Source organism: Canis aureus, chromosome 18 (assembly GCF_053574225.1).
Source record: "Canis aureus isolate CA01 chromosome 18, VMU_Caureus_v.1.0, whole genome shotgun sequence".
Taxonomy (NCBI): Eukaryota; Metazoa; Chordata; class Mammalia; order Carnivora; family Canidae; genus Canis; species Canis aureus.
The window spans coordinates 37,363,280-37,388,104 of record NC_135628.1 but is presented as its reverse complement, the minus strand read 5'-3'; the positions used below and the strand labels follow the sequence as shown (position 1 = coordinate 37,388,104).

The 24,825-nt window shown below is 38.6% G+C and overlaps 1 protein-coding gene across 26 annotated transcripts in view; it reads right to left on the bottom strand.

Moving 5' to 3' along the window:
• ICA1 (islet cell autoantigen 1) overlaps positions 1 to 24,825 on the bottom strand; it is a 141,826-nt gene that overhangs the window by 19,529 nt on the left and 97,472 nt on the right. For 24 of the 26 annotated variants that reach the window (XR_013356852.1, XM_077856758.1, XM_077856771.1 and 21 more), the window contains 6 exons: positions 21,339 to 21,464; positions 20,222 to 20,320; positions 8,871 to 8,968; positions 6,204 to 6,256; positions 3,000 to 3,062; positions 2,855 to 2,887 (listed from right to left, as the gene is read on the bottom strand). Coding sequence is in view for 24 of the 26 variants with exons in the window: in XM_077856758.1 (XP_077712884.1) it covers positions 2,855 to 2,887; positions 3,000 to 3,062; positions 6,204 to 6,256; positions 8,871 to 8,968; positions 20,222 to 20,320; positions 21,339 to 21,464 (472 nt within the window). In the remaining 2 variants the exon portion in view is untranslated. Of the gene's footprint in view, positions 1 to 2,854; positions 2,888 to 2,999; positions 3,063 to 6,203; positions 6,257 to 8,293; positions 8,364 to 8,870; positions 8,969 to 20,221; positions 20,321 to 21,338; positions 21,465 to 24,825 lie in introns of those variants that run through there. The other 2 variants (XM_077856777.1, XR_013356853.1) reach the window with 2 other exon arrangements.

Sequence of the window (24,825 nt, the reverse complement as noted above, 5' to 3'; positions counted from 1 at the left end):
CCTAACTCATAAATTGAGGTTGGGATTATCACATGGGGTCACAAGGTGACTTCAGGGCCACTTTCAAGTTATTGTAAAATGTCACTCAGTTTCTTTTTTACTTAAAAATTTTTATAAACTGGCCAAATATTGTATTGGTTTTCTATTTATATTATCTATTTAGTAGGAGAAAATACATTTCATTATGACACTGAATCAGAGTGATTTTCTGGGCCATGGTTCCTGGAGAATTACCTCCTTGTTATTGTCACAAGCAATCTGCTTTTTGATAACATGGTGCCACAGCTTGGCCATTACTTGTCTAACAGAATTCCCACTGGGAGTGAACTGGCCCCCAAGCAGCAGGGTGCTAGAGCTTATAGCCCCCAAGTCTTATAAAGGCAGCCATCCCTGGATTAAGCTCTTTTTATTTCTTGATTGTTTAATGTCTTGCCTATTATAATCAGCAATTTAATTCAGGATTTGGGCCTGCTGGCAGTTTTCTGAAGGGTACACATTTTGAAGTCAACTAATTATCGTGTGCTCTTTTCTTCAGTCACCACAAGTTCTGAGCACCGACAGAGTATTTCTATACTTCTGGTCATGTTAATCTTTAAGCTGATTCTGCCCTAGGGGTTGCCAATGCAGAAGAGTCAGATAGGGACAAAGTATGGCTTGTGTCTCAAGAAGGGCTTTATGGGTTGACAGTGATAAAGGGAAAGGAGAGATTAGGTGACATGGCATTTAACTGAGACAATGTGTAAATCAACTGTTCTGCCTGAAAACAAGTCCACATTTTGGAGAATACATTCACCTCTCTATTGCTATAATTACGTGAGTGCTCAAGAAAAGGGTATGAACCTCTATTCCACGAAACAAGGACTGTTAACTATAAACCAATGAGATACACAAGTTGTTTTCAATAAGTGGAAAGATATCAATCTTATTCCAGTGTATCCATGGCACATGTTATGGAGGAAGCTTATGAAAGCAAGCCTGTATCACAGACAGTAGCATTTCTGATTTAATTCTGCAAAGAAATGCATGGTTACTGGGTTAGTTTTTGTTGTACTATATTACTACCCAAGTTGAAAAAGTCAAAATCCAAAAACGAGAACCCTTTTTTGGTAAGAAAAGGAAAACATAAGAATATAGACTCATATTTGTGTGTATGTAAATAAATGCCAGGAGGATAGAATGGGGATGGGAATATTGGAATAGAGAGGAGTGGGGAGCAGAAATGGGAGTCAGAGTTTTCTGCTGCCTACATTTGTATTATCATTATCACGTACCAATGTGAATATATCTATTCAAAAATTATGTTTATTAAAATAATGAAATTAAATAGGAGATAATAAAAGCAAAGAACAAATTACATAAACAAGAGGTGGGCAACAGGAGAAATAACAATCTTTCTATCAAAACAAGCTGAAACATATGTATAAAGAAACTGTTAAGTGTGAAGATTTGCTAAAACTAGGTGGTGGGCCCCTACTGCATGTTATATTATTGTCTGTAGCCCACCTCTGCAAGACTGAAATATTTCCCCCTCCAAAAAAAATGTGTAAGAAAAATCTTTTATTTCATCAAAGTAATCTATCCTTATGCCAAAGTGGAAACTTTTTATGAAAATGGAGGCCATGTAGTGGCTGTCTGTTTTAACTCTTTGCTTTTTACTTTTGTAACCTGATGTGATTTCAATATTTACAAATAAGTAGCCATTCTGATAAAAAGACACAGGGATATTCATGAGATATTGCACAGTGTATTGCCTGGAATAAGAAATTTGTAAGGAAATCAGGTTTCTTTCTTCAAGTTTATACTCCTAAGCCCTCGAAACCTAATGCAGCAGTTCTATTCCCTTTCCAATTTTGAAAATAAACTTTAACCAATGCTTTCTGTTTCTCAGAATTTCTTCCTCTCACACTCTGGGGATCAAACTGAGTAGAGAAAATTGTCTACCCTAGTTAACTGGAGCCTTCAGGATGATCTTGCTCCATTTCCATCCAGTCCTGTGAGAAACCTGTAAAACCAGGGTGGACAGTGTGCCAGCCATCTAGGACAAAGGGTGCCCTAGAGTTTGTCTCAGAATCTCAGGGGTACTTTGGATTTATGATAAATCATCAGAAGCAAACCCTTGGTAGGATGGAAACCAAGGGCTCTACCAGGCTGAACACATTCCATTTCCTGGGTTCACTTAAGACTATACCTGTCTCATCCCGCTCCATGCCCCTGGATTCTCTCTTGGGGGATTATTTATGAAATGATTTCTGTTGAACTTGGGTGGGGGCCTACCCACGCAAACTCTTCTTCTGTTTAACTGAGGTTCACTGGAGATGCAGCACAGTCTACCACTAGGACAACATTTCTAGTGTCACTTTTTCAACTACTTCCCATCTGAGAGAGAGGGCATGAGAGACCCTCTATATACATGGTCTCCGATTCTGACAACAACCCAGCAAGACTGCTGCAGTTAGTTCCATTTTACAAATTAGAGCCACTGAAGCTGAAGGAATTCAAGCATTAAGCAAATTACCTAAGGCCATACAGAGTTTATAGAACTGATACTCAAGTCCAGGTCTGTTTCTGAAAGCCATGTTTTTTTCTACTATAGCATATCACTTTTGATGTAATAACTTTTAGCTTTAGTGTAAGTTTGACCATTATGTAATTAAATTAAGGATGACAATTCCATATATACTAATTTGTGCTTGGGCATATTTAAAGTAATTTATAAAGACAAATGACAGTCACCTATTGGGAATGCAAAGCTTGAGAATGCAAAGCTATTCAAAAGATAAACATTGTATCTTCCTGCACATAAAAACAGATTTAAAAATTAAATTATAACCCCAAAGAAATGTATAAATCTTACCACCTTCCTCAGGTTTCATGTCTAATAGTTCATCTATAGGTCCATTTGAGGAGGGAAAAGAAAACAAAATTATGAGTCAGTTTCACTGTGTAAGGAGTTTGTCAAATTTATTAAAAATTAAGTCATTTTCCTTAAGCTAGATTACCTGAGCATGCATTATGTGTAGAGCTTTTGTCTAAGGCAGATAAAACGCTTTTTCCATCTTCAGCTGTAAAAATAATACATGCATTTGGTTATCACAAATTCAGAATGGTGCATGTGTTCAGATTCTATTGCAGCGTAAGGTAAACACATAGTTCATCATGCAGAAGCAGGGGCCCTGAGATTACATTCTCCTCAAGCTGTTGGCTCTCAATGAATTCTAAGTTAACACCTCAAATCTTGGCTTTGTTTGGTAGTAAACCATGAGACAGTGACCTTAAAATTCTCTTTTCAAGCACAAACATGTGGCTTAAGTGATTGACTATTGATGGTACTATGAACCTTAGCCATTTGGGGCCTGGCTAAAATAAAAAAGGCAAATCACCAAGTGAAAGAAGTCAGTCTGTAAATGCTACATGCAACATAATTCCCACTATACAGAATTTTGGAAAAGGCAAAACTATGGAAATTGGAAAAAGATTAGCCGTTGCCAAGTGTTTGGGGGATGGAAAAGATGAACAAGGAGTAGTCACAGGGGAGTTGGACAGTGAAGCTATTCTATATAATACTCTAAAGGTAAATGCATGTCTTTATACATTTATCAAAACCTATAAAATGTACAACACCAAGAGTGAACCCTAATGTAAACCATGAGTGATAATGATGTGTCAGTCAGTATTGGTTCATTGACTATAACAAATGTACTACCCTGGTAGGGGATGCTGATAATACATATGTGGGGACAGGGGGTAGGTATATGGAAATCTTTGTACTCTGCCCAATTTTCTGTAAACTAAAAACTGCTCTAAATAACAAAGTGTGTGTCTGTGTATATGTGTGTATACAACACAATACAACAGCCTTAAAACTTGGTTTGCTCAGGACACCTGGGTCGGTTAAGCACCTGTCTTTGACTTAGGTCATGATCTTGGGGTCCTAGGATCTATCCCTGTGTTAGGCTCTCTGTCCAGCATGGAGCCTGCTTTTCCCTCTCCCTCAGACCCTTCCTTTGCTCATGCTTGTGCTCTCTTTCTATCTCACTCTCAAATAAAAACAAAACAAAAACCCTTGGGTTTGCTCTTGTGTACATTAGACTTTCTGCAGGTCACAAAAGAAAAGACAGATGATACTTCATTATGGTAGATTCTATTTTACGTATATATAATACAAGGTGATCAACATTTATAATCTCAAAATATTATGCAAATACCACAAAGAGGTGAACACACCACATAAAGAAAGAAAACTGGATTCTTCTGTATTATATTGTATAAATACATGACTTCTATTGATATGTAACTTGAAAACAAGTATAATAAACTAGAATTTATATTTTCCCTCAGAACTATAATATTTCTAGATTCCCACAACATAATTCATGCTGTCGACACCCCAAAGATACTAAGGCTGGAGGTGTGGAGCAACACCCTCAGAGAGCTCTTATGTGGCCACCAACATCAGGCTGCCTGCTTCTCTGTCTTCTTCTGCCACTTGCTCCCTCTCTCATACTCTAGAACATTCTCATAATCTAGAACTTCTGACCTTCTCCTGGTCCTCCATGGCTTATAGTCTTTGCTCAGGCTGTTTCTTTTACTTTGATACCTCTTGCAACAGCACATGACTTAGCTAGGTCTGTGATCCCCTTAAACAGGTGAGCTATCCCTATTGTACATGCCCAGAACTGTTGCAGCTCTTACCAAAGTTGGAGTTGCCCAATTACATGTGCAAATTATTAGATTACCACCTGATTCCCCTTTTGACTGTGAGCCCCATCATGGGAAGGGTCTCAATATGTCTGGTGTATTACTGTGTGCCCAGAGCCTAGTGCTGTGCCTGCCACACAGGCAGCACTCAATAAATATCTGTTGAATAGGCGTGCCTGGGTGGCTAGGTTGGATAGGTGTCTGACTTTTGGTTTTTACTCAGGTCATGATCTCGGGGCTGTGACACTGAGTTCCACATTGGCTCTGTGGTCAGCGCAGACTCTGCCTGAGATTCTCTAGCTCCACTTGCCCCTCCCCCCTGCTCACGTGTACTCTCTCTCTAAAATAAAGTTTTAAAATAAATATCTGTTGAATAAATGAATAGATATGTAAATGAAGGTATACACGCGTGAAAGGATAACATGAAGCCAAGTCAGAGAGACAGATAGGTGAGAGGTTTTTGTTTTCTTTTGAAAGGCAGATGAGAGAAAAGCAAATAGAGCAGTAAAGTGGAAGGAGAATAAAACAGGTGAAGCAAATGGTTGGAAAGATAGGAGGAAATACAGAAGGAAGGCACAAGGTGGAAGAAAAGAGCCAAAGAGAAAGGAAGTCCCAGGGTCTGCTTGGCCTCCTCCTATATCCTGGAACGGCTGCCATAACAAAAGGCAGAGTGAGGTAGAGGCAGATATGCCCCCCACAGAGATCCAGGCTGGAACAGAGGGTTGGGGTAATTTCAGTTCTCTCCAAATCACCTGTAAAGCTTTCCCTTGCATCCCTGAGGATTTAAGTCCTAGTGAAAAGCTCAGGATTACATCACCTTAGTCCCACCACATTTTACTGTACTCTCCACTCCATTACGAGAAGAACCACTGAAAGAACTGGCAGTAATGGCAGGAGACCAGAATAGCTGACAAACCTTTCACAGCGAATTGCATCATCTACTAATGCTCTGATCACTTTTCCAACCATCTGAGGGTCTGTACACCCAAGGGAGCTGGTGTTACTCATTACCAGAGCAGACCCAGGAATCACCTGGAAGAGCCATGCCTGAGCTCTGCTCTCTCCATCTGTTCCCAACAAAGACCAACGCCCACCCCACAACACAGTGAAAACCAATTCACCTAATCTGATCATGTAATCTTATTAAAGCTATCTTTACAGCCCAAATGGCAGTTAGAACTAGTAATGGCAATAGCAGAAATGTTATCATCTGTTGTAAAAGAAATAGCTCTCTGTTAATTCTCCATTTTGGATGCTCCTCTGACAGGCTGCTGCTGAAGTGACTAATGGTGCTATTTTCTGGTTCACAATATAAAACCTCTCCCAATAATGCTATATGGTCGGCAACAGTGAAAATTTAAAACTGAAATGCTAAGGAGCAAATTAATATAGAATTTTCTCAATTGGAAAAGAAAAAAGGTCTAGGAGGAGTCTGCCAAAAAAGAAAATGAATTGGTTGCTGAGCAGTACTTCAGAAGCAATTCTAAATAAAAATCAAAACTTACTCTTAAAACTAGAAGATTCCTTGTGCTGGTTTTCATCCTCTAATGAAATTAACCTTAAAATTAAAAAGAAAAAAGTTTATTAACCTAGTTCTGAAAATTTTATATTTATGTACAGCCAGATTTTCTGTACAGTGTTACTGTACTTATACAGATGTGTGATGCACATATGAACATATAGCCATTTACACACTACTCATTTTTTTTTACGAAGAAACATATCTGCTGGCTTTTTCTTGTGTTAAGGCTGGTCAGTAGCATCTTAACAGCTAAATTTGGTTTCATCATAAGTCATATATCTGTAAATATCTAGGTGGACAATTAGGTATAATTAGGATAGATACTTTACAGTTATTACTTTTATTTTTTATTTATTTTTTTAAATTTTTATTTATTTATGATAGTCACACAGAGAGAGAGAGAGAGGCAGAGACACAGGCAGAGGGAGAAGCAGGCTCCATGCACCGGGAGCCTGACGTGGGATTCGATCCCAGGTCTCCAGGATCGCGCCCTGGGCCAAAGGCAGGCGCTAAACCGCTGCGCCACCCAGGGTTCCCCAGTTATTACTTTTAAAAATGTAGTTAAAAAACTGTTGGGCAAGCAGGTGTTTATTCTGATTCCTGCTACAATAGGAAAGGATACCCCAGGAGGTTAGCTAAATTACCTAAGGCTGAAAAGCAGGATCAGTCTCAAATCCAGAAGACTATTGCCTACTGAACTTTCACCACACACGTTTAAGATTATGGCAGAGATAGGTCACCACCCTGAGACGCAGCTGGTACCTCTGAACGAACCTCCCTCAAAAGCATCTTTACCTGCTATTTTTGAAAAGATTCTTGCTAAATTTCCATTTTGCATTTAAAATAGTTACTGGATTATACTTTTTGAGCCTTTAAAAATGAAGTACTAAAATACTGGAGAAATCTGAAATTAAGGAAAACTAATCAAGACAATCTCAGGTGGTTTCTTTCTGAGTAAAGGCTAATACTTTATTTAGATTGTAGAACTCATTTTAGGTCCTGCCTCTTACAACACCAGGGGCTGTGGGCAGTCCCTTAACTTCTTTTGAGCCTTACTGCCATCATTTAAACAATGAGGAGAGGCACCTGGTGGCTCAGTTGGTTCAGCGTCTGCCATTGGCTCTGGTCATGATCTCATGGTCCTGGGATCGAGCCCTGAGTCAGGTTCCCTGCTCAGTGGGGAATCTGCTTGTTCCTCTCTCTCTGCCCCTCCCCTCCTTGTGCTCGCTCTCTCACACTCTCTCTCAAATAAATCAATAAAGTATTAGAAAAAAAAAACAATGAGGAAACGCCGGCATCGATTACATGAAAGGTTGTTGTGAAAATGAGTAGAGATAACATATAATAAAGCACCTAACATTGCACTTAGTACATAGTAGGAGTTCACTATAGAGTACTAAAAGCATTACTTTTATTACCAGGAATAGGTTATACTGCTTCCCCCTAAAACAATCAGTTGTACTACATTCAGATCCTATTCTACAGTTGTTCCCAAAGTGAAGACAAGTGAAAACTTGTCTTTGTTCCTAGAAAGGAATTTTCTAGTATTTGCTTTAAAATGAAAAAGGCTTGGGGTGCCTGGGTGGCTCAATCAGTTAAGTATCTGACTCATGATTTCAGCTTAGGTCATGATCTCAGGGTTGTGAGACTGAGCCCACATTGGTCTCCATGATCAGTGGGGAGTCTGCTTGAGATTCTCTCCCTCTCCCTCTCCACCCCTCCCACCACTAAAAAATAAATTAAATATAAATTAATTCATTTATTAATGAAAAAGGCTAGTGCTGGCAGCAAATATTTCCTTGGGAAACTTTATAAACACAGTAAAAATATAAACTGGTTTTACCACACAATCATCATCTAAATTTTTATGTGTACACAAAGAATCCCAAAGGGAGGTAAGGTCAAGACTAACCCTGTTCCTGCAAGCCTTGATATCTCAGTAGGAAAGGATATAGATTCACACTGAAACCTCCTTGCTGAATGAGATTAAGACACATCATGCACCACATATGTTGAAAAATTAGTCTCAGTATGTAAAATGACTGGAGGCACCTTCTTATAAAGTGGCAAGAAATCGAGATGGAGCAGTCACTTCCTGCACTCAAAGCTGCCCTCTGCTTCACAGAGGAAACAAACAGAAGGTCTGAATAGCAGGAAACAAAATGTCAGAACCCAACATTTTTTGTATAACACCTTAGTACTATCATGTCTCTTATGAGGCAATTTTATAGGTTATCTCCTTCTATGAGAGAAAAGCCAGGGGTTTTCCTATCTGGGACAGGGTTTGGTAAATGATGGTAACAAAAGGACCAGATTGAGTCCAGCCCAAGAGAGCAGAATTTTGGGGCTGAGGCCACCAGACAGAGAGCCAATGAGCAGTAAAGACATGTGCCTTTTCTTATCTCAGTCAACTCTTCACAAGTTGCTCCTTCTAAGACCCAGAAATGGGTCTCTTATTAGGATGAGTCCTGGCCTAGCAGGAATATATGCAGGCAAACTTGGCTTTACTTTTAATACATCGACTCAGAGAAGTGAGGTAGTACAGTAACTGTCCTGTGTTTGAGACTCCCACAGACTTGGTCAGTGAGGTCTGTGCTGCCCTTGCCTGTGGAAATAAAGATTTTTGCCAAGAGAATTAGCCATGACTTACTGACTCGGCTCCTCCATGGTGGCCTCTGCACTTTCCTGCTGGGTGATCTTCTTCCTTTCTTCTTTCTCAATCAGTTTTTTCATAGGGTCTTGTAAGCTCTTGATCATGATAATGAAAAGGGGAAAAAGAAAAAGAAACAGAAAAAGATCAATAAAAAAACTCAGCTGCCTCTGGTCCAGAAACCAAATCTTGAATTCCAGGTTTAGGGAGGTTACCTTGAACCTATCAAGTAGACAGAAATGAAATTTTATATGTTCTCAGACCCATCTGAGAAATACTAGCCTATAAAGGAGAGTTCTTTTGCCACTAGATTTATGCTTTCCCCCTCGTGATAAGTTATTCAAAAGAAGGCCTTTTGGCTATTGCTAACTTTATTTTCCATCTTTAACATGCAGCAAAGATAAACATTCTGTTCTGCTTGCAGCCCACACACTGACAGAGTAGAAGCTTTTCTCCCCTAAAGATGAGACAATTTCATTTTATTTTTAATTTTGTTTGCGATTTTATGATCTAAAAACAGCTTCTGAAAAATAAGAGAAAACAAAACCTTTTTTTTTAAGAGGAAAAAAAACCCCACAAAATAGTAATTTAACATACTCTGACAAGTTAACTCCCACAAATGGACAGAGCAGGTGCATTCAAATCTTTGTAGATTAAAAATGAGTGGGAATCTTTTTACAGAACATAATTTCTTGGAATTATTATTCTCAAATTTTATTAAATATTTAAGGAAAGACTTTTTAGGTACAATGCCTAGAAACTGTACACCAGTGACAAAGCCTGAAAAGGCAAATATTTCCATAATAATTGAATAATGAGTTATAAAAAAAAGATCTCTACTTCTGGTCCTAATTAAACCACAAACCTACAAATTACACAACAAACATCTCAAGATACTTATCCTGCTTATAATCTTAGAACCTTTAAAATCTGTCCTTTGGGCCTTCCTGTCTCGTCCTCCCTCCCCTTCCCATCACCCACACACACAGAAGGTGGCAAGCATGTTTCCTACACCAACTCTGATAAATTGATGTTTAGCTGCAAGCTGAACAGAGATGGTTTAGAGACACTCTCCGCAAAGCAGAGCTGTGAAGGATGGTGGTGCCTGCTCTGGATGCCTGGTGGACACTAGTATTATGCTCCTACCTGCCAGCTCTGTCTCACTTCCTATACAGAATAATCTCCCTATAACACCCAGGCAATCATGTTACCATTTTTCTCAAGAACTCATAGTAATTCCTTATTTCTTTCCACTTCTAGTCTAAACCTGCCTGATTTTAAAGATTTTCTAAAATGTGATCCTATCTTTCTCAGATTGCTTCCCACCGGCTTCCAAATGGGAGCTTTCCATTCACTTAGGCCTGTCTCCTCATCGCCTTCTGTGGGCTAACTGCTCCCTTTCTATCTTTGTTCATTCTACTTCTTTACCCAAAAAAGCTCTATTTGTCCACCCTCAAAAGTCTGACCAATCTTTGCAAAGCCCAGATCAATTACTGCTATTTTCCTTAAAGCTTCATTCACAAAGCACACCAAATTCAAGAAAGTTCTTCCATCTTCAAAGTGCATTTACAGTCTTACTCATAGTTGATTATATCTATTCTACACTATGTTTTGCTTAAAAAATATTTTTTATATTAGAAAAATAATAGAACCACATGTAGAATGCTTAGATAATTAAAAAGGAAAAACTATTCATAATTAGATTTCCCCCAATTACTTATTTATTTGTATATATTTCCTTTGTTTTTTCATATTCATACTACTTATATATAATTGGAATCATTGCAGATTGATGTCTTCTTAAGCAATTTAATATGTATAGGTATTTCATAATCAAAAACATTCATTAGAGAATATAAAAAGATGTTATATATCATAAACATTCAATATCAAATTAAAATTAAATATACAGTCATTCACCACTTTTCTAACATAAGGCCAAGGTTTTCTCATTGAATATATGTGCTATGATTGGAGTTCTGAAGCATTTACTTGCATAAAGGATATCCCTAAGGCATTGCCATCATTTGTAATGAGTATTTCTGGACATTTAGACCAGTACACTCAGTTAACAATTTTAGAGCATTTACCAAGAGCCAGGTGTTGCTTTGGGTGCTGGGGACACAATGGTGAACAAGACAAAATTACCAGTTAGTGATGGATCCAGGCAGGGCATTAACCTGGGGGATACAAAGTGATTGGGTGATTGGGTCACTACTTCAGTTACCAAGAACGTTTTCTCTGGGAAGTGACATTTCAGCTGTGAATCAGATGACATGCAGGAACCATCCATGTACAGCTCAGGGAGACGTGGAGGCCTGAGGACAAAGGAAGGCCTAAAGGAAGGCATAGCTTGGTTTGTTCGAGGAATAAAATGAATCCACTGGGATTGTACTGTAGTGGGCAAGAGCACAAGTTTTAAGAGATCAAGATACAGAGGTCAATAAGGGTCACACAGGAGAACATTCCTTTACCCACATTCATCAATATTTTAACACTGTGCCCCACTGGCTTCAACATATTCTTCTGCCCTTTATATCTCTCCAATGCATGACAACTAACTGGGATCCATGATTATAAGCTGGAGGGCGAAAAGTGATAAAGGGCAGTACTGGAACAAATAAGGCAACTGGAATATGGACTGTAGTCTAGGTGTTCTTTTTAAAAATCACATATCCCAGAGAGAGAGAGAGAGCGTTTATTTTGGAAATGTGCGATCACAAGGAGAAGTTTAACAGATGTCAAGGACTTATTCTTTTCAATAGATCTGCCAATCACAGCATTTTATTCATACACACATACACACACACATTACCAATACCCCCACACCCCAAAACCCTTCCAGCAGCTTTATTCCCCAAAGAGTGGTCCAACCCTGGCCAAAGTGAAGCCAGGAGGAGTATTTTCAGCCAAGGTTCTGATGGCTCCAAGAGGCACTTTTCAATTCTGTGACACTTGTTCAGGCCTCCTGGTTTGCTCAATTATCTTCTCATTGTATTTCCTTTTTCTCAATCAGCACTAGGCAGAGGCAAGACATGTCTGGTCTCAGCCGGCTGTGTCTAGCTGCCACAGCGCTTGCCTAAGCCCCTGAGATGCCCTTGACAGCTCCATGGTTATCATCCCTTCTGTCTCCAGCCCGACCTCCCCTCATAACCACACTGGAGCAGCTCACAGACAATCCCTTTGTAATGTAAACCACTCCTTCCTTCTTTTCAACCCCTTCCCTGTTGGGCCATTAGCAGAGACTCAATTGTTGGCTCCCTGTCACAGTTAAGTCACTATTGTGCTTCACCAACAGAATGGCTACAGTTCCAATTGCTACTTTATTATTAATAATTCCTGTTACAATTGCTCCTCTTTTCCTTTGGATGTTGCCATTCAAAAAAGGTGCTAAATATGTACTTGCTGGTTGATAAATTAATGTACCTAAGGTTAAACTGTAAAAATTAGAGCTCTTTAGCTAGGAAATTCAAAGGCTCAGGGGAGTAATAGGAAAAGGTTTATAAAAACACAAGCAAAATTAATACTGAGTACCTGGGCTTATTTATTAAATGTTAGAATTTCAAATTAAGGGGAACCTTGTGTGGAGAATCTACCATTAGCTTTGTTGAGATATAATTCTTGTACCATAGAATTCCCCCATCTAAAGTATACAATTCAATGGTTTTTAGTATAGTAAAGAGTTGTGCAACCATCACCACAGTCAATTTTAGGAAATTTCAAGTGGAATCTTTTGAAGCAAGGAAGAGTTTTAGATCAAACTAAGCTAAATACTCCTCTATACAGAAAGGGGAAAAAAATTCAAACACATATGGAAATTGTTCCTTTACAAGGATGGTAAACAATGTAGATAATAAAGAAACTTAGAGGAACTTTGAAACCTCACAGAGGATGAATCATGGCCCTTTGCCTCTCTCAATATTAGACTCCTGGGTGTGACTGGCAGATACAGGATATTCTACATAGTGAATCACTGCTTTCTCCAAAATTTGATAAAAAGGTCCAAGTCGGGACCATGGTGGAGGTGAATTCTTTATAGTATTTTAAAGTCCATAACTCAGCTGAAAACAATTAACCCTATAGAATCTGTAAAAGTCAGGGGTGACAGCATTTTCTGTGTGACATGAACACCTGCTCAGGCAACATGAATCTAAGAGGCCTGGCTGACTGCACAGATGAGGCAGCCATTAGATGGAACTATTTTGAATCAGTGGCTGATGGAAGCCACATTCACATCCATGTCCAGAAATGAAACGTCAAACCATTCTGTTTCTAAACTCCAACCCCACTAGGTCCCTCATTAAAATTGCTTATGAAAATCACTATGTATTAGCAGCAATACAGAATCATATAAGACTGAAAGGTTTTGTTCAGAGGAAAGAATGTTTTTAGACTAAGTAACCTTTCTCTGTTTAAGGCTGCACTGACATGCTAATAGTTTCCATCAATGCTTAAATGGTTTCAGGAAGCACACACACAATATATAAGATCAGCGTGACAGAGGAAATGCGCAGACTGAGCTTGCAAAAGTGTCTTAGAAAGGAAACAGCTTAATATAATAATGGGAGTTACTACTTCCTGTATTAGGAAAATAAAAGCAACAGCAACATTCATCTGAATGAAAGCAAAACTACTCAGCAAAACAAATTTCACAGACAAAAGGCTAGCAGCCAACACTAATATAATGACCTAAGTTTAAGTTTAGCCTTGACAATTGAGTAACCTTTTTTTCTAATCTTTAATTACGACATCTAATTTTCTTAGGCTACTTTCCATTAATTATACTGTATGTATATGAAGGTGCCAAATGGTTATCTATAAAAGGAAATAGAAATGCTGAAAATAGTGAGGCATGTTTAAAAGATGGTGAACTCAGTTGGGTGTGTATGTTTGTGTTTATATAATTGGTAGCACATGAGGAATAAAAAGCAGAGGCTGTCATGATGTGTATGAGACACACAATTCATGGACTTTTAGCACACATGGCCTCCCCACCCATGCAGTTATAAATCTATAAAGATACTATATAAGGAGCACTGTTAATCTAGGATCAGAAGGTACTCTTGAATTGTACTGTAGAACAAAAAGCTAATAAGATCAGAGAAAAATAAACACAATCATAAATAAGATATGTAATCTTGTTCTTTAAAATATGATGGGAAATTGTCACCAGGAAGGCATCACAGGGTCCTGGAAACAGATGCAGTACGAAAATAGATCAAGTAGTGCTGTGACATGGAAAAGGGTCTTCACCCCTTGGGGGCTTCTGCGCACTCATCACAACAGTGGAGTTAGTTAATGACAGGTATACCTTCTTTGGAATACTGAGGATTAATGGAGAAAATGCTTCTGCACAGTATCAAGTTCATAGTGAGCAATCAAAATGTGCTTTCTTATCAATAATTTTTAAAAGTCTAAAAAGGAATTAGATGTCTTAAGGGCTCACCTTGTGTTAGGTACTGCACTCCATGTTTTACACATCTCACAAAACCCAGATAAACACTGTCTTCCTGGTTTTTTGATACAGAAAGAGAGACTCAGGTGAAATAACTTGCTTAAGGCCATTCAACCATGAAAAAATAGAAGCAATATTTGAATTCAGGTCTTCAAAATTCTACAACAGGTCAAGAAATACTATTGAATAGCTGAGCCAAGAACATTTACTTAACTCCTTCACATGAAGTGCCAAAGGAGATCAAGAAGACTTCATTCCAAATTCTAAAAGAAGGGAACTAGGTTCCTAGGTATCTGACTTATACAGATGATGTTTTTCAACTATGTGCAAACATTTCAAAGTACTACTTTTAATTCACAGGTTACCTTCTCCTGTCCCCCTTGCCTCACAGCCCAAAGTCCCACCTGGAAGAAATGACACAGGGTAGAATGGGAAAGGCGTGAGCATCCATGTTCCCAGAGCTATCACATACTGGGCATGTGGCCTTGGGCAGATGACTAGATCTTTCTAAACTTCAGTTTCTTCATTTGAAACATGGGGGGAAGAAAAAACAAGTAGACCCAACTTCTCAAGGTTACTTGAGGATAAAAATATATGCACTTTCTATATGTTCGTGCCGAAACTAACAGTACTATTAATTATGATATCCAGCCTTGGCACATTAGAGTCACGCATACCATGACAAATTCTCTGAGACGTTACTTCACCTCACGTTTAGCAAAGTTTCTGGCAATAAGTAACTGCCTATGCAATGATAATATTTTCCCTTTCCCCTTGAGGAAAAGTAAAGGAATGAGAAGCAGAGGATGGAGAGGAACCTTACCATTATGAGGAGAGCCTGAGCTACCAGCTGCCTGGAAGAACAAATGTCAGTGATCACAAGGGATGGACAAACGGATGATCGCCCACACTCTGGCTGGTCCACCTCAGACTTTAGTGGTGGCCATGATCAGCCCCTCATCTCCACCTCTCCCATGGACTTGGATGCATCTTAGTTTTTGCAATGATCTGGCCTGGAACAGCTTGGGGGAAAATCATTCTTCTAAAATGCTGTGTAAAGTAATGACACTGAGAGAAAACTTGAAAGTCTAAAAGGATATTCTGGATGCTTGCCATGAATAATTGCCATGTTGGGACTGGCAACTAAAATAGCATTGCAGAGATATTTACCCAATTTTCATAAAAACTATTATGGCTTTATTTTCAAAGCAAGTAACTACAGAGCGGTGCGGCTTGTCGGTAAATGTTCAAGTGATTAACTGAGAAATGTGGAGGTGGGTGGAAGAAGGCTGTTAGGCATACAAATTTGAGAAAAACAAAATTTAGAGAAGGATGTTTTTTTGAATTGTGAAAGCTAAAACATTTTGGTCTCCAGAACGATGTTCCATATAACAGTGCTAAGTCCTGGACCCCAGGAAAGAAAAGAGGGAACATTGGCACATCTGTTTCAATGGTTATTTTTGAACATGGCCAAAGTTAGGTTTTCAGATTCGGGTTTCCTTAGTTAAAATCCTGGCACAGGGCAAAAAGCCAATTGCAAAGCCGAAGTGCATTTTTTAAGAATTAGCCCTGCTACGGGGTGGGAAGCCTCCCTGCCTTTCTTGCTTGCAGGCCTGCCCTGCCCTTCCCTATCCCTGTGGGAATAACATGAGACCAGGGCCTTGCAGGGCTGAAGAACGGGTTTGGAAATGGAGCGGCCAGAGCATCTGTGGTAGTCAGGGAGGGAGTAGGTTATCCGGGGTGGGGTCTGAGACACCTATTCTGCTGCCAGTCATAGCCTTGCCTGTGAAACTCACCGTAAAACTAATCATCTAGGGTGAAAACAATAAGAGAGTCACTTAAACTAGGCTACAGAACCTGGCAACCTCAACAAAACTCTCTGTAGTGATACTGCCAATGGCTGTCTTCTGGTTCCACTCTAGAATTCTTGATAAACCCATCCCTATTACTGGTGGGACTACTGGTGCCACCACCAATGGCTGCCACCCTTATTGCCACCACCACCACTACACAGCTGGCAAGTGAAAGAGCCGAAGTTAAAGCCAGGTCTGGCTAGCTCTAGGGCTTATGATCTTACACACTTTGCTTTATCACGTATCCAGAGTAGAAAGCCTGGCTTTCCTGCTAAAAATACTGGAATGAGGTGCATCACAGAAATCCATTTTACTACTGGCCATTTTTATTAAATATAGGCATTCTGATTCTTTAAAAAAAAAAAACACAGTAGAACATGCCTGCCCCCCATCCAGCTTCCAATGGGTGTGTGTCCACTTGTCAAAGGGCCCCCCAGTGATCACTTCTCTAGAAAGACATCTAATTCAACCCACAGAATAGTTAGGGGAGAAAAGACCACGGATACAAACAGAATTTTAGATTTTCCAGAGAAAAGCCACTTGACTCCTGAGGGGTTTTTTGCTTTTGTTTTTGTTTTGCTTTCTCTAAAGCCTGTTTTGGATCTGTGGGGAAATGTCTAAGTAAACGGCATCCTGGAAGGATGAAGTAAACATGACCACATCTGAGGGTTGGTAATTTAAGACAGGGCACTGTTTTCCTACAGACAGCATCTCATTTAGCTTTCTAAAAAGGAAAAAAAAAAAATGCTTTAAACTCATAGCCTAAATTACTTTCTCTAAAAAAGTGACAGTGCTTCTGAGATATACCTAGAAATATTCTATTCCTATCTCTATGACTATTTCTACCATGTGAAAAGACATTCTCAGATAAGATGGAATCAGTATAAAATTAACATATTAATAACAACCCATGTACAACACCTATGTTTAATACTATTTTAATGAAATAATAAATATTTATTCTTTGAAAATATGAGATTAGAGCACAGCTTCTTTTTTTGGAAATCACTTAAAAAGATGGTTCTCTCCACTTTAAATTTGAGCTGTGTTGCATTTAGATAAAAAAAAATTTGTAATATTGAAACAATTATTTTTGTAATATTAAATCTCAACACTAAATTTCCCATAAAGCTAAAATGCTACAAAAATCTATTAATCATAAAATTTAAGTGATAAAGGATTATGTCAATAAATGTAGCTTTAATAGAACAATACCAGGCCTGAATAAAAAAGCAATAGTTGTCACCTAAAACATTACCACATAATATTTGCAAAATGTCAACATAGTCACTTGGTATTTTTCAAATTGTAAGAAGTGGAGACAATTCATTTTTACAATAAAATTATTTTGGGAAAGAATGACATGTATTTTCTGAGAAAGATTCATTAGAAATAAAACTTAAACTTCTGGGCCATCAGTTATATCCCTGTAATTCTGCAAAAGACTCTTCCCTCCAAACAGGATGCATCGAGTGTTTAACGCATTAATTATCATCCTTCATCAAGCATAAAACTAACAGTCAGGAAATCCAGCTGCAGTGGCACAATTACCAACACTCAGAATACACCCTGCAGCAAAGAAAACAAATGGGTTGCTTTTCATTAACAGAGCTTGGCAAACCTCTCCAAAGACAATGTTTTCTTTCCAGCCAGAGTCCCAAAAGGCATTTCAGGGGCTATTTGCTTAGGTAAATCCAGAGAACAAATAAATCGTGAAAATATTTATTTAAATTTCAAAATATCCATTATCAATACATAGCGCCATTCAGAAGAAAATGACATTGAAAATGACTCAATCAAATAAAAATCTTTTAAATACAAGGAGAGTTTAAAAAATATTAGTGCAAGAGGTTGGTAAGTCAGGTAGTATCTTCATACTTGATGGTAATGCATAAGGCATTAGTGGTTTTCATTTTCATGTTTCATGATATACAACATGCCTCTGCGTATGCAATAATGAGCTGTATGATAACGGGATTCTATTATATAGGTTTAAGCCCATATAAAAAAAATAATTAGTGACTAGCTTGGGATTTAATATAACATCACTGAAAAGCCTAGACAAATAACATTCTAGAAAAGTAATAAGAGCCCAGCTTATTTGGTTGATTATGGGACATTTAACATTCTTAATATTACTATAATTATACTATACCTTAACATATATTATTTCTACTGACTTTATATTACAACTAAACCATAAACTGTTACTTATACCATAATTTAAGGAAGACTCTGAGGATGCAAAAAGCAAAAGATGGTCATGTGCCCAAAATACTTGTAATTATGTCCTGCTTGAACCATTGCCATCAAACTTTCACTAAATTCTCTGCCCAGAAATCCTCTAACATAATCAGCTTGATCCTCTCTGCAGGATAAATATCATGGCAACAATTAAAGAGCCATATTTTCCTCAGCACAGGAGGCCAGGGGTACACATAAGGATTCCTCCGTGCTTGTGGCACAACTTCAATTTCATATTGTACTTTATATGCAATTAGCTCCAACCTGAACTTCTTTTAAACTGTCTTTGCAGAAGGCATCATTCTATCTTCCAACTAGCTGATCTGAGTTACATACAGCTATCTTTTAAAAGACAAACACTGAAATTGTATTTCTTATAAAATAAAATCTAATGCACATACACACTCCAAAACCTGAAACTCTCTGCCTTATCAAAGAATAAGTGACGGGATTCTGTTTAGGCCTGTATAAGAAATGTGAAGAGTGTGAGTTGTAATGATTTTGATCAACTTGGCTTGATCAGGATAGCTGCTTCCTAAGGAGCTGAAAGTGGTAATAAATTATGGGGAAGTGATACAGCCCTACCAACAATGATAACATTGCTGATGTGCTAATAAGAAAGGCTTTGGGCTCACTGGATACAGAACATGTGGCTGGACAAAGGAGGATATGTAAGAAATAAAAGGTCCCTCCCTTCAAGTGCATATAGTCCAGATGACAGAGCAAAAAAAGGGCACATGCTGAATCTGTTTACCATGCAGCATGTCAGCAAGTGCCAATACATGAGCAAATGGCCAGCTGACAGGAAGATTATGAGAACAAATTTCACTGGCCAGATGTCCTGTCTGGAGTTAGGGTAGGTGCATCTCAAGGTGAGTGAACTGTCCTAGGTTCCTTTTGGGATCTTCATTTAAAGGGTCAGGGTCTTAAAGTTTTCTTAGTATTTTGTAGATGCAGTGACATTATAAACATCTCAAAATCAAAGAGCAATTTTAAAGCAAAAAAGAAAATAAAAAGCTTTTTAATGTTTTCTCAAGCAAGGTGTGAGTCATTTACAAATTGCTTGAAAAATCAGAAGGAAGGCAATTTCAAGGTGAACTTTAACCAGTTCTTTCTTTCTTTTTTTTTTTTCTTTCAAAGGTATGACCTGGCAACAAAATACCTAGTGTACTTTCATTCTCAAAATCCTTTTGGAACCCAAATCACTTCCTTCTCAACATGCATTCTCCTCCCTCAGCAACCAAAATGATTGTACAGTTGGTTGCAATACTGAGAATCAAAATACTTTGCATATATATTTTTTGAGTTGAGAAATCACAGAGTTAAATGTTGCTTTTTCTATTGGAAAATGTTCCTGTAGTCTTATGAAAAATCTAATTCTGTATTAGATGGTACTCACAGAATAAAATGACATTTGTCAGAAGTAAGAGAGGAAAGAAAAATAACTTTTCAAGTGAGCATATTTGAATTTAATAATTAAAAAATAATGGAGTGTACTAGACTTGAACAATCTTCCCTTTAACAATGTCAAACAAATCATTTAAATGAGCAGGACCAGTCCCCACAATTCATCTCCCAGTAACATGTACCCCAAGGTTCAAGCTGTGTTTTTGTATTTCTGTGACTTATTGTTGTATTGAATACTGATGCAGTAAAAGACTATCGTAGGGGGCATAGCTCTCTCTTTGACATTGAGAGTCTGTTGGAATAATGATGATTGCCGCCATGGACATTGTCTATGATGTAAACAAAACATTACTTTTCAGAAGATTTTCTAATAGCCTTTCTAGCTTTCATACCTTTAGTGTAGTGAATTCATATGGTTGGTAACCTTTGAAGCTCTCGTGGATGGCTGCCATAGTGTGAGAAGTTTTCTCCCAAAAATGAAGCAGAGTGGTCTGTAAGGAAAGACAGGACAGCTGTTAATGTTTGAATGCCCAGTTCTAGCCACAGGCCCTGGAGAAGTGTGCCATCTGTGGCTTTTGAGGTACTCCAAAATAGGATTCCAACTCATCTCTGCCACCTTGTTTCCCATTATGCCTCTTTTTATACCTCTATTTCAGCCACACTAAATGCTTCCCCCCCCCGTTACCCCAAATACTGCCTGCAAAGGCTAACAATGCTCTACCACTTGGACACTCCTCTCTATTCTCTGTACTTGTCCCATGGGATCCATATCCCAAAATTTAGGGATCATTACCAATCTACTTTTGTCATATCGCCACTGATTCACCACTTCTTCAAACCCTCACTGGATTTTGTAGAACTTATTTCACTTAGCACACTCAGTTTTCTCCTTGAAGTACAGAAAATATAGTCAGACTGTGTGGACTATCTCTGACTTTTTTCTGAAACTTTAAGTTCCTTTAGGACAGGAAATTTGTTCTTATTTTTATATTCTCTACAACACCCAGAATTTGGCCTTCCACATTCCATTGGTGCCTAGTAGCACTCTTGTTAGATATGAGTACTATCCTAAAAGAACTCAGAGGCTAGAAGGAGACAAAAATTAATAGTTCATTGAATCATGGCAATCTGATGAGTAAGTGACTATGCCATGGGAAGTACAGGCTACAAAGCTGAATCAGAGGAGGCTTTCTGAAGGATGTGATGCTCAGACTGGTACATCAAACAGAGAAGAATATGGAAAGGTACAAATGGAGGGGAAAGGCACTCAGGCAGGTGAAACCACCTAAGTAAATGCAGGAAAGTAAGAGATCACAATGTGAGTACAGGAAATAGCTAATACTCAGTTTGAGTAAACTGTACTAGAAAGGAGAGGTGTGGAAAGTAAATTGTGAGCAAGACATTCAGAACTTCATAATGCCAAAACCATATTTTTAGCTCAAAAACTGTCTTCTGTCTCCTAAATCTCATAACGTTCTTGGTTCAATGTAACCAACATCACTTTGTTACCTGGTATGTTGCTAGCATATGAGACAACAGATTGCATCGGCTTGCTCCAAGAAGATCCACTTTTTGACACACATCCATCTTCAATTTGTCAAAGCTTTTTTTGGCAAGGCGTACTTGGGTTTGTACCTATGAAAGTAAAAGGGAACCTTTGAGCCACTCCGACTCCTAAGTAGTTAAAATTTGCCAGTGAGAGAAGACCCATAGTGGGTTTACCTCTCTCATACAAGAAAACACCTTTGAAATTTCAAGCAAGAGAGAATATCCTATGACATCCATTCTCTACCTCCAAAGGACTTCAACACAGCACTGCATATGATTATGATTTTATAGCAGATCCTATTTTTGTCAGTCAAAAGTTAAAATTCCTCTCCTTTCAAAGCATTCACAAAGTGACCGCAGGGGGAAAAGTCTCGAAACATGCCCGGTGGCAAGGGAATAACCTTCGCCCTGTTGTTGTTTCCCTATAGTTCTTTGATGCTGACCTCCCTGTATATTCTTCACTCAGCTTCTCTAATGTTAGTACCTTACGTAACACAGTACATTTGTGAAAAATAAGAAATCAACACTGACACAATCCTATTAGCTAAACCAACAGACGTTATTCAGATTTGACTAGCTTTTCCCTTGATGTTGTTTTTCTGTTCCAAGATCCAACCTAAGATACCACATAAGAGAATTGTGACACAGCCAAAAAAACTGATAAACTTTCGACTTTTTATTACTGAGTATTTACATAAGCAATTCTCCCTCTATCCCTCAGCCATATAGTAGTTCAAAATGGAGTAAGTCAGGAAAAGATTCAGAAATGTCAATTCTATACATTATTTGATAATAAAATCGAAGGTTTAAGGGGTGTCTGAGTGGCTCAGTTGGTTAAGCCTCTGACTTGTTTTCAGCTCAGGTCATGATCTCAGGGTGATTAAGCCTCCCATTGGGCTCCACACTCAGGGCACCCTGCTTGTCCCTCTCTCTATCTGCTCCTCCCTCCATTCATGCTTGTATGTATACATGTGCTCACTCTCTCTCTTTAAAATAAATCTTTAAAAAATGGTTTGTTTGTTTGTTTTTTAAAGATTCTTTTTATTTATTCATGAGAGACACACAGAGAGAGGCAGAGACATAGGCAGAGAGAGAAGCAGGGTCCCTATGGGGAGCCCGATACAGGACTCAATCCCAGGACCCCAGGATCATGACTTGAGCCAAAGGCAGACACTCAGCCACTAAGCCACCTGGGTGTCCCAAATAGAAGGTTTTAAAAATAATACAGCTACTTTAAAATGGGTGAAGTCAAAATTTCTCCTTCTTCCAATCTGAAGTATCACCACACTATATTTTAACCAGGGAAAGCCAAATATCACTTAATCTCAGATAATTCACACAGTTGTAGTTACCAGGTAGGTAACTGCAATCTGGGAGTAATGCTGACTCATTAGTGCTAGTTCTTCCATCACAGGATACCAGGAGGCAAGTCTACCTTGATCACCACTGTACGACCGGCACCTGGTGACCTAGCACAAAGCAGGTGCCGAAAACCTATTTGGTGACTGAATAAAGAAATTTTCTAGGCCATTTCAAAAGGTAAAGTACCTAAGTACCATTTTAAAGTATAACCTTTAATGTTGTTTTAGAAATGATGGTTTTACTTTTTTAATAAATACAAGTTTTAGAAATGATGGTTTTACTTTTTTAATAAATACAAGCATGAAGACTATTTGATATAAAACATTAAGTTTTATCACTGATAATATTACATATATTCACAGTTTATAAGATTATAGGCATTATATAATAACAACAATAATCGATACAATTGCTACCATTTATTACAATTTGACAACTGAAGTGATTTAACAATAGATACAATTCACAATTGATACAATTGATACATCTGAACAATTAATTCAATTCACTCAGCACATGCCACTCATTCTCTTTTAGCCTCTGTTATTACCCTCTCTGACTGCTGAGGGTAAGAGGATTTATCTGGAGAAGTAACTAATGAGCAAGGCTGCCATTCTAGATTAGCCTGCCTGACTCCAAAGCCATACTTTTCTGCCTCTCAAGCAACTTACACTAGTCACTGGAACATCAAGAAGCTCAAAATTATGATTCTACCCAGAAACCCAAGTTTTTCCTGTAGATTCTATGGAATTGGAAAACAAAGAGGCAAAGCATTTAACATCATTTTGTTTGAAGTAATATCCTATATTAATAGGGTCTTACGTCTGTAGCTGTAGAAAACACTTCCTATGAATTTTTCTGTATTTTTGGTTTACAGGTCTGGGGAAACCAAAGAATAGAAGCCTACCTAGGTCCTCTCAAATTGACCACACTATGAGCTTGATGAAGCTCCAGGATTTATTTAAGCTCATAGTGTGGTCAATTTGAGAGGACAAATCCTGGAGCTTCATCATTTCCACTATAGAGCGCAAAAACTCTAGGCAAAGATGCATGGGAGCACAGACTATAAAGTGAATTTATAATTAGTTAAAAGTAGTGATTTTCTGTCTTCCTTTGAGAGGAATAAGGAAACAAAAAAGAAAAGCCAAGTTCCAGAGGCAATGAATGGGAGAATGTGAGGAGGAAGATGTTTCAAAGCATCTGAAATCCTCACTGCAAGCCCCCCACCAGTTCACCAGCTGCTGAGGCCAGGAAGACTTCCTCAACTGGGATCCTGAGAGGCACTGTCTCCACTCTTAATATGGGTATGAGCTTTCACATATGTACTCATTCAACACATATTTGGTGACTGCCTATTATGTGTCAGGACTAGTGCTAGGCACTGGCACATTTATAAAGGAGTGAAATTTGTAGCAATGGGTCAGTATATACTTATGAATGAATGCACTTAAGCATAAGGACCCTCTAGTCTTTTAGAGAAGACAAATTAGCAACTACATTCTAATACAATTGGAACAATACAACTAAGAATGTAGAAGAGAGGTAGTACAGATAAGAGAATGATTAATGCTGGGGGTGGGGTAGGGTGGGAGGATAGATTGATGTCATTAAAGCCCCAAATACTGGCCTCCCAGTATCCCGCCCTTTGACCTTTAACTTTGAAGGCTCCTCCTACTCTGAATCGGAGCTTGGCATGTGACTTGCTTTGACCAGTGAGATGTCAACAAATGTGATGAAACTGGAAGCTTGAAAAAAAAATGCTAGCATGTTTCCATTTTTTTGCTTCTCAGGCTAACCTGAGAACATGCCTGGGCTGGCCAGCTGGAGGGGTGTGACAATCTTGTACATGCGAGACACAAGGAGGAGAGCCCAGGTGTCCCAACAGATCAGCCTTTGCCCACCTGACCCACAGACATATGGGGGGGGGGCCACCCATGATCAGGAGAAGCCCTCCCTACCCTATAGCTGACCACATTCTCATGAGTGAGCCTAAGAGACCAGAATTGTCCTGCTAACCCACAGACCTGTGAGCAATAAGAAATGCTTATTGTCTTAAGACACTGAATGTTAGAGTTGCTTATTTCAC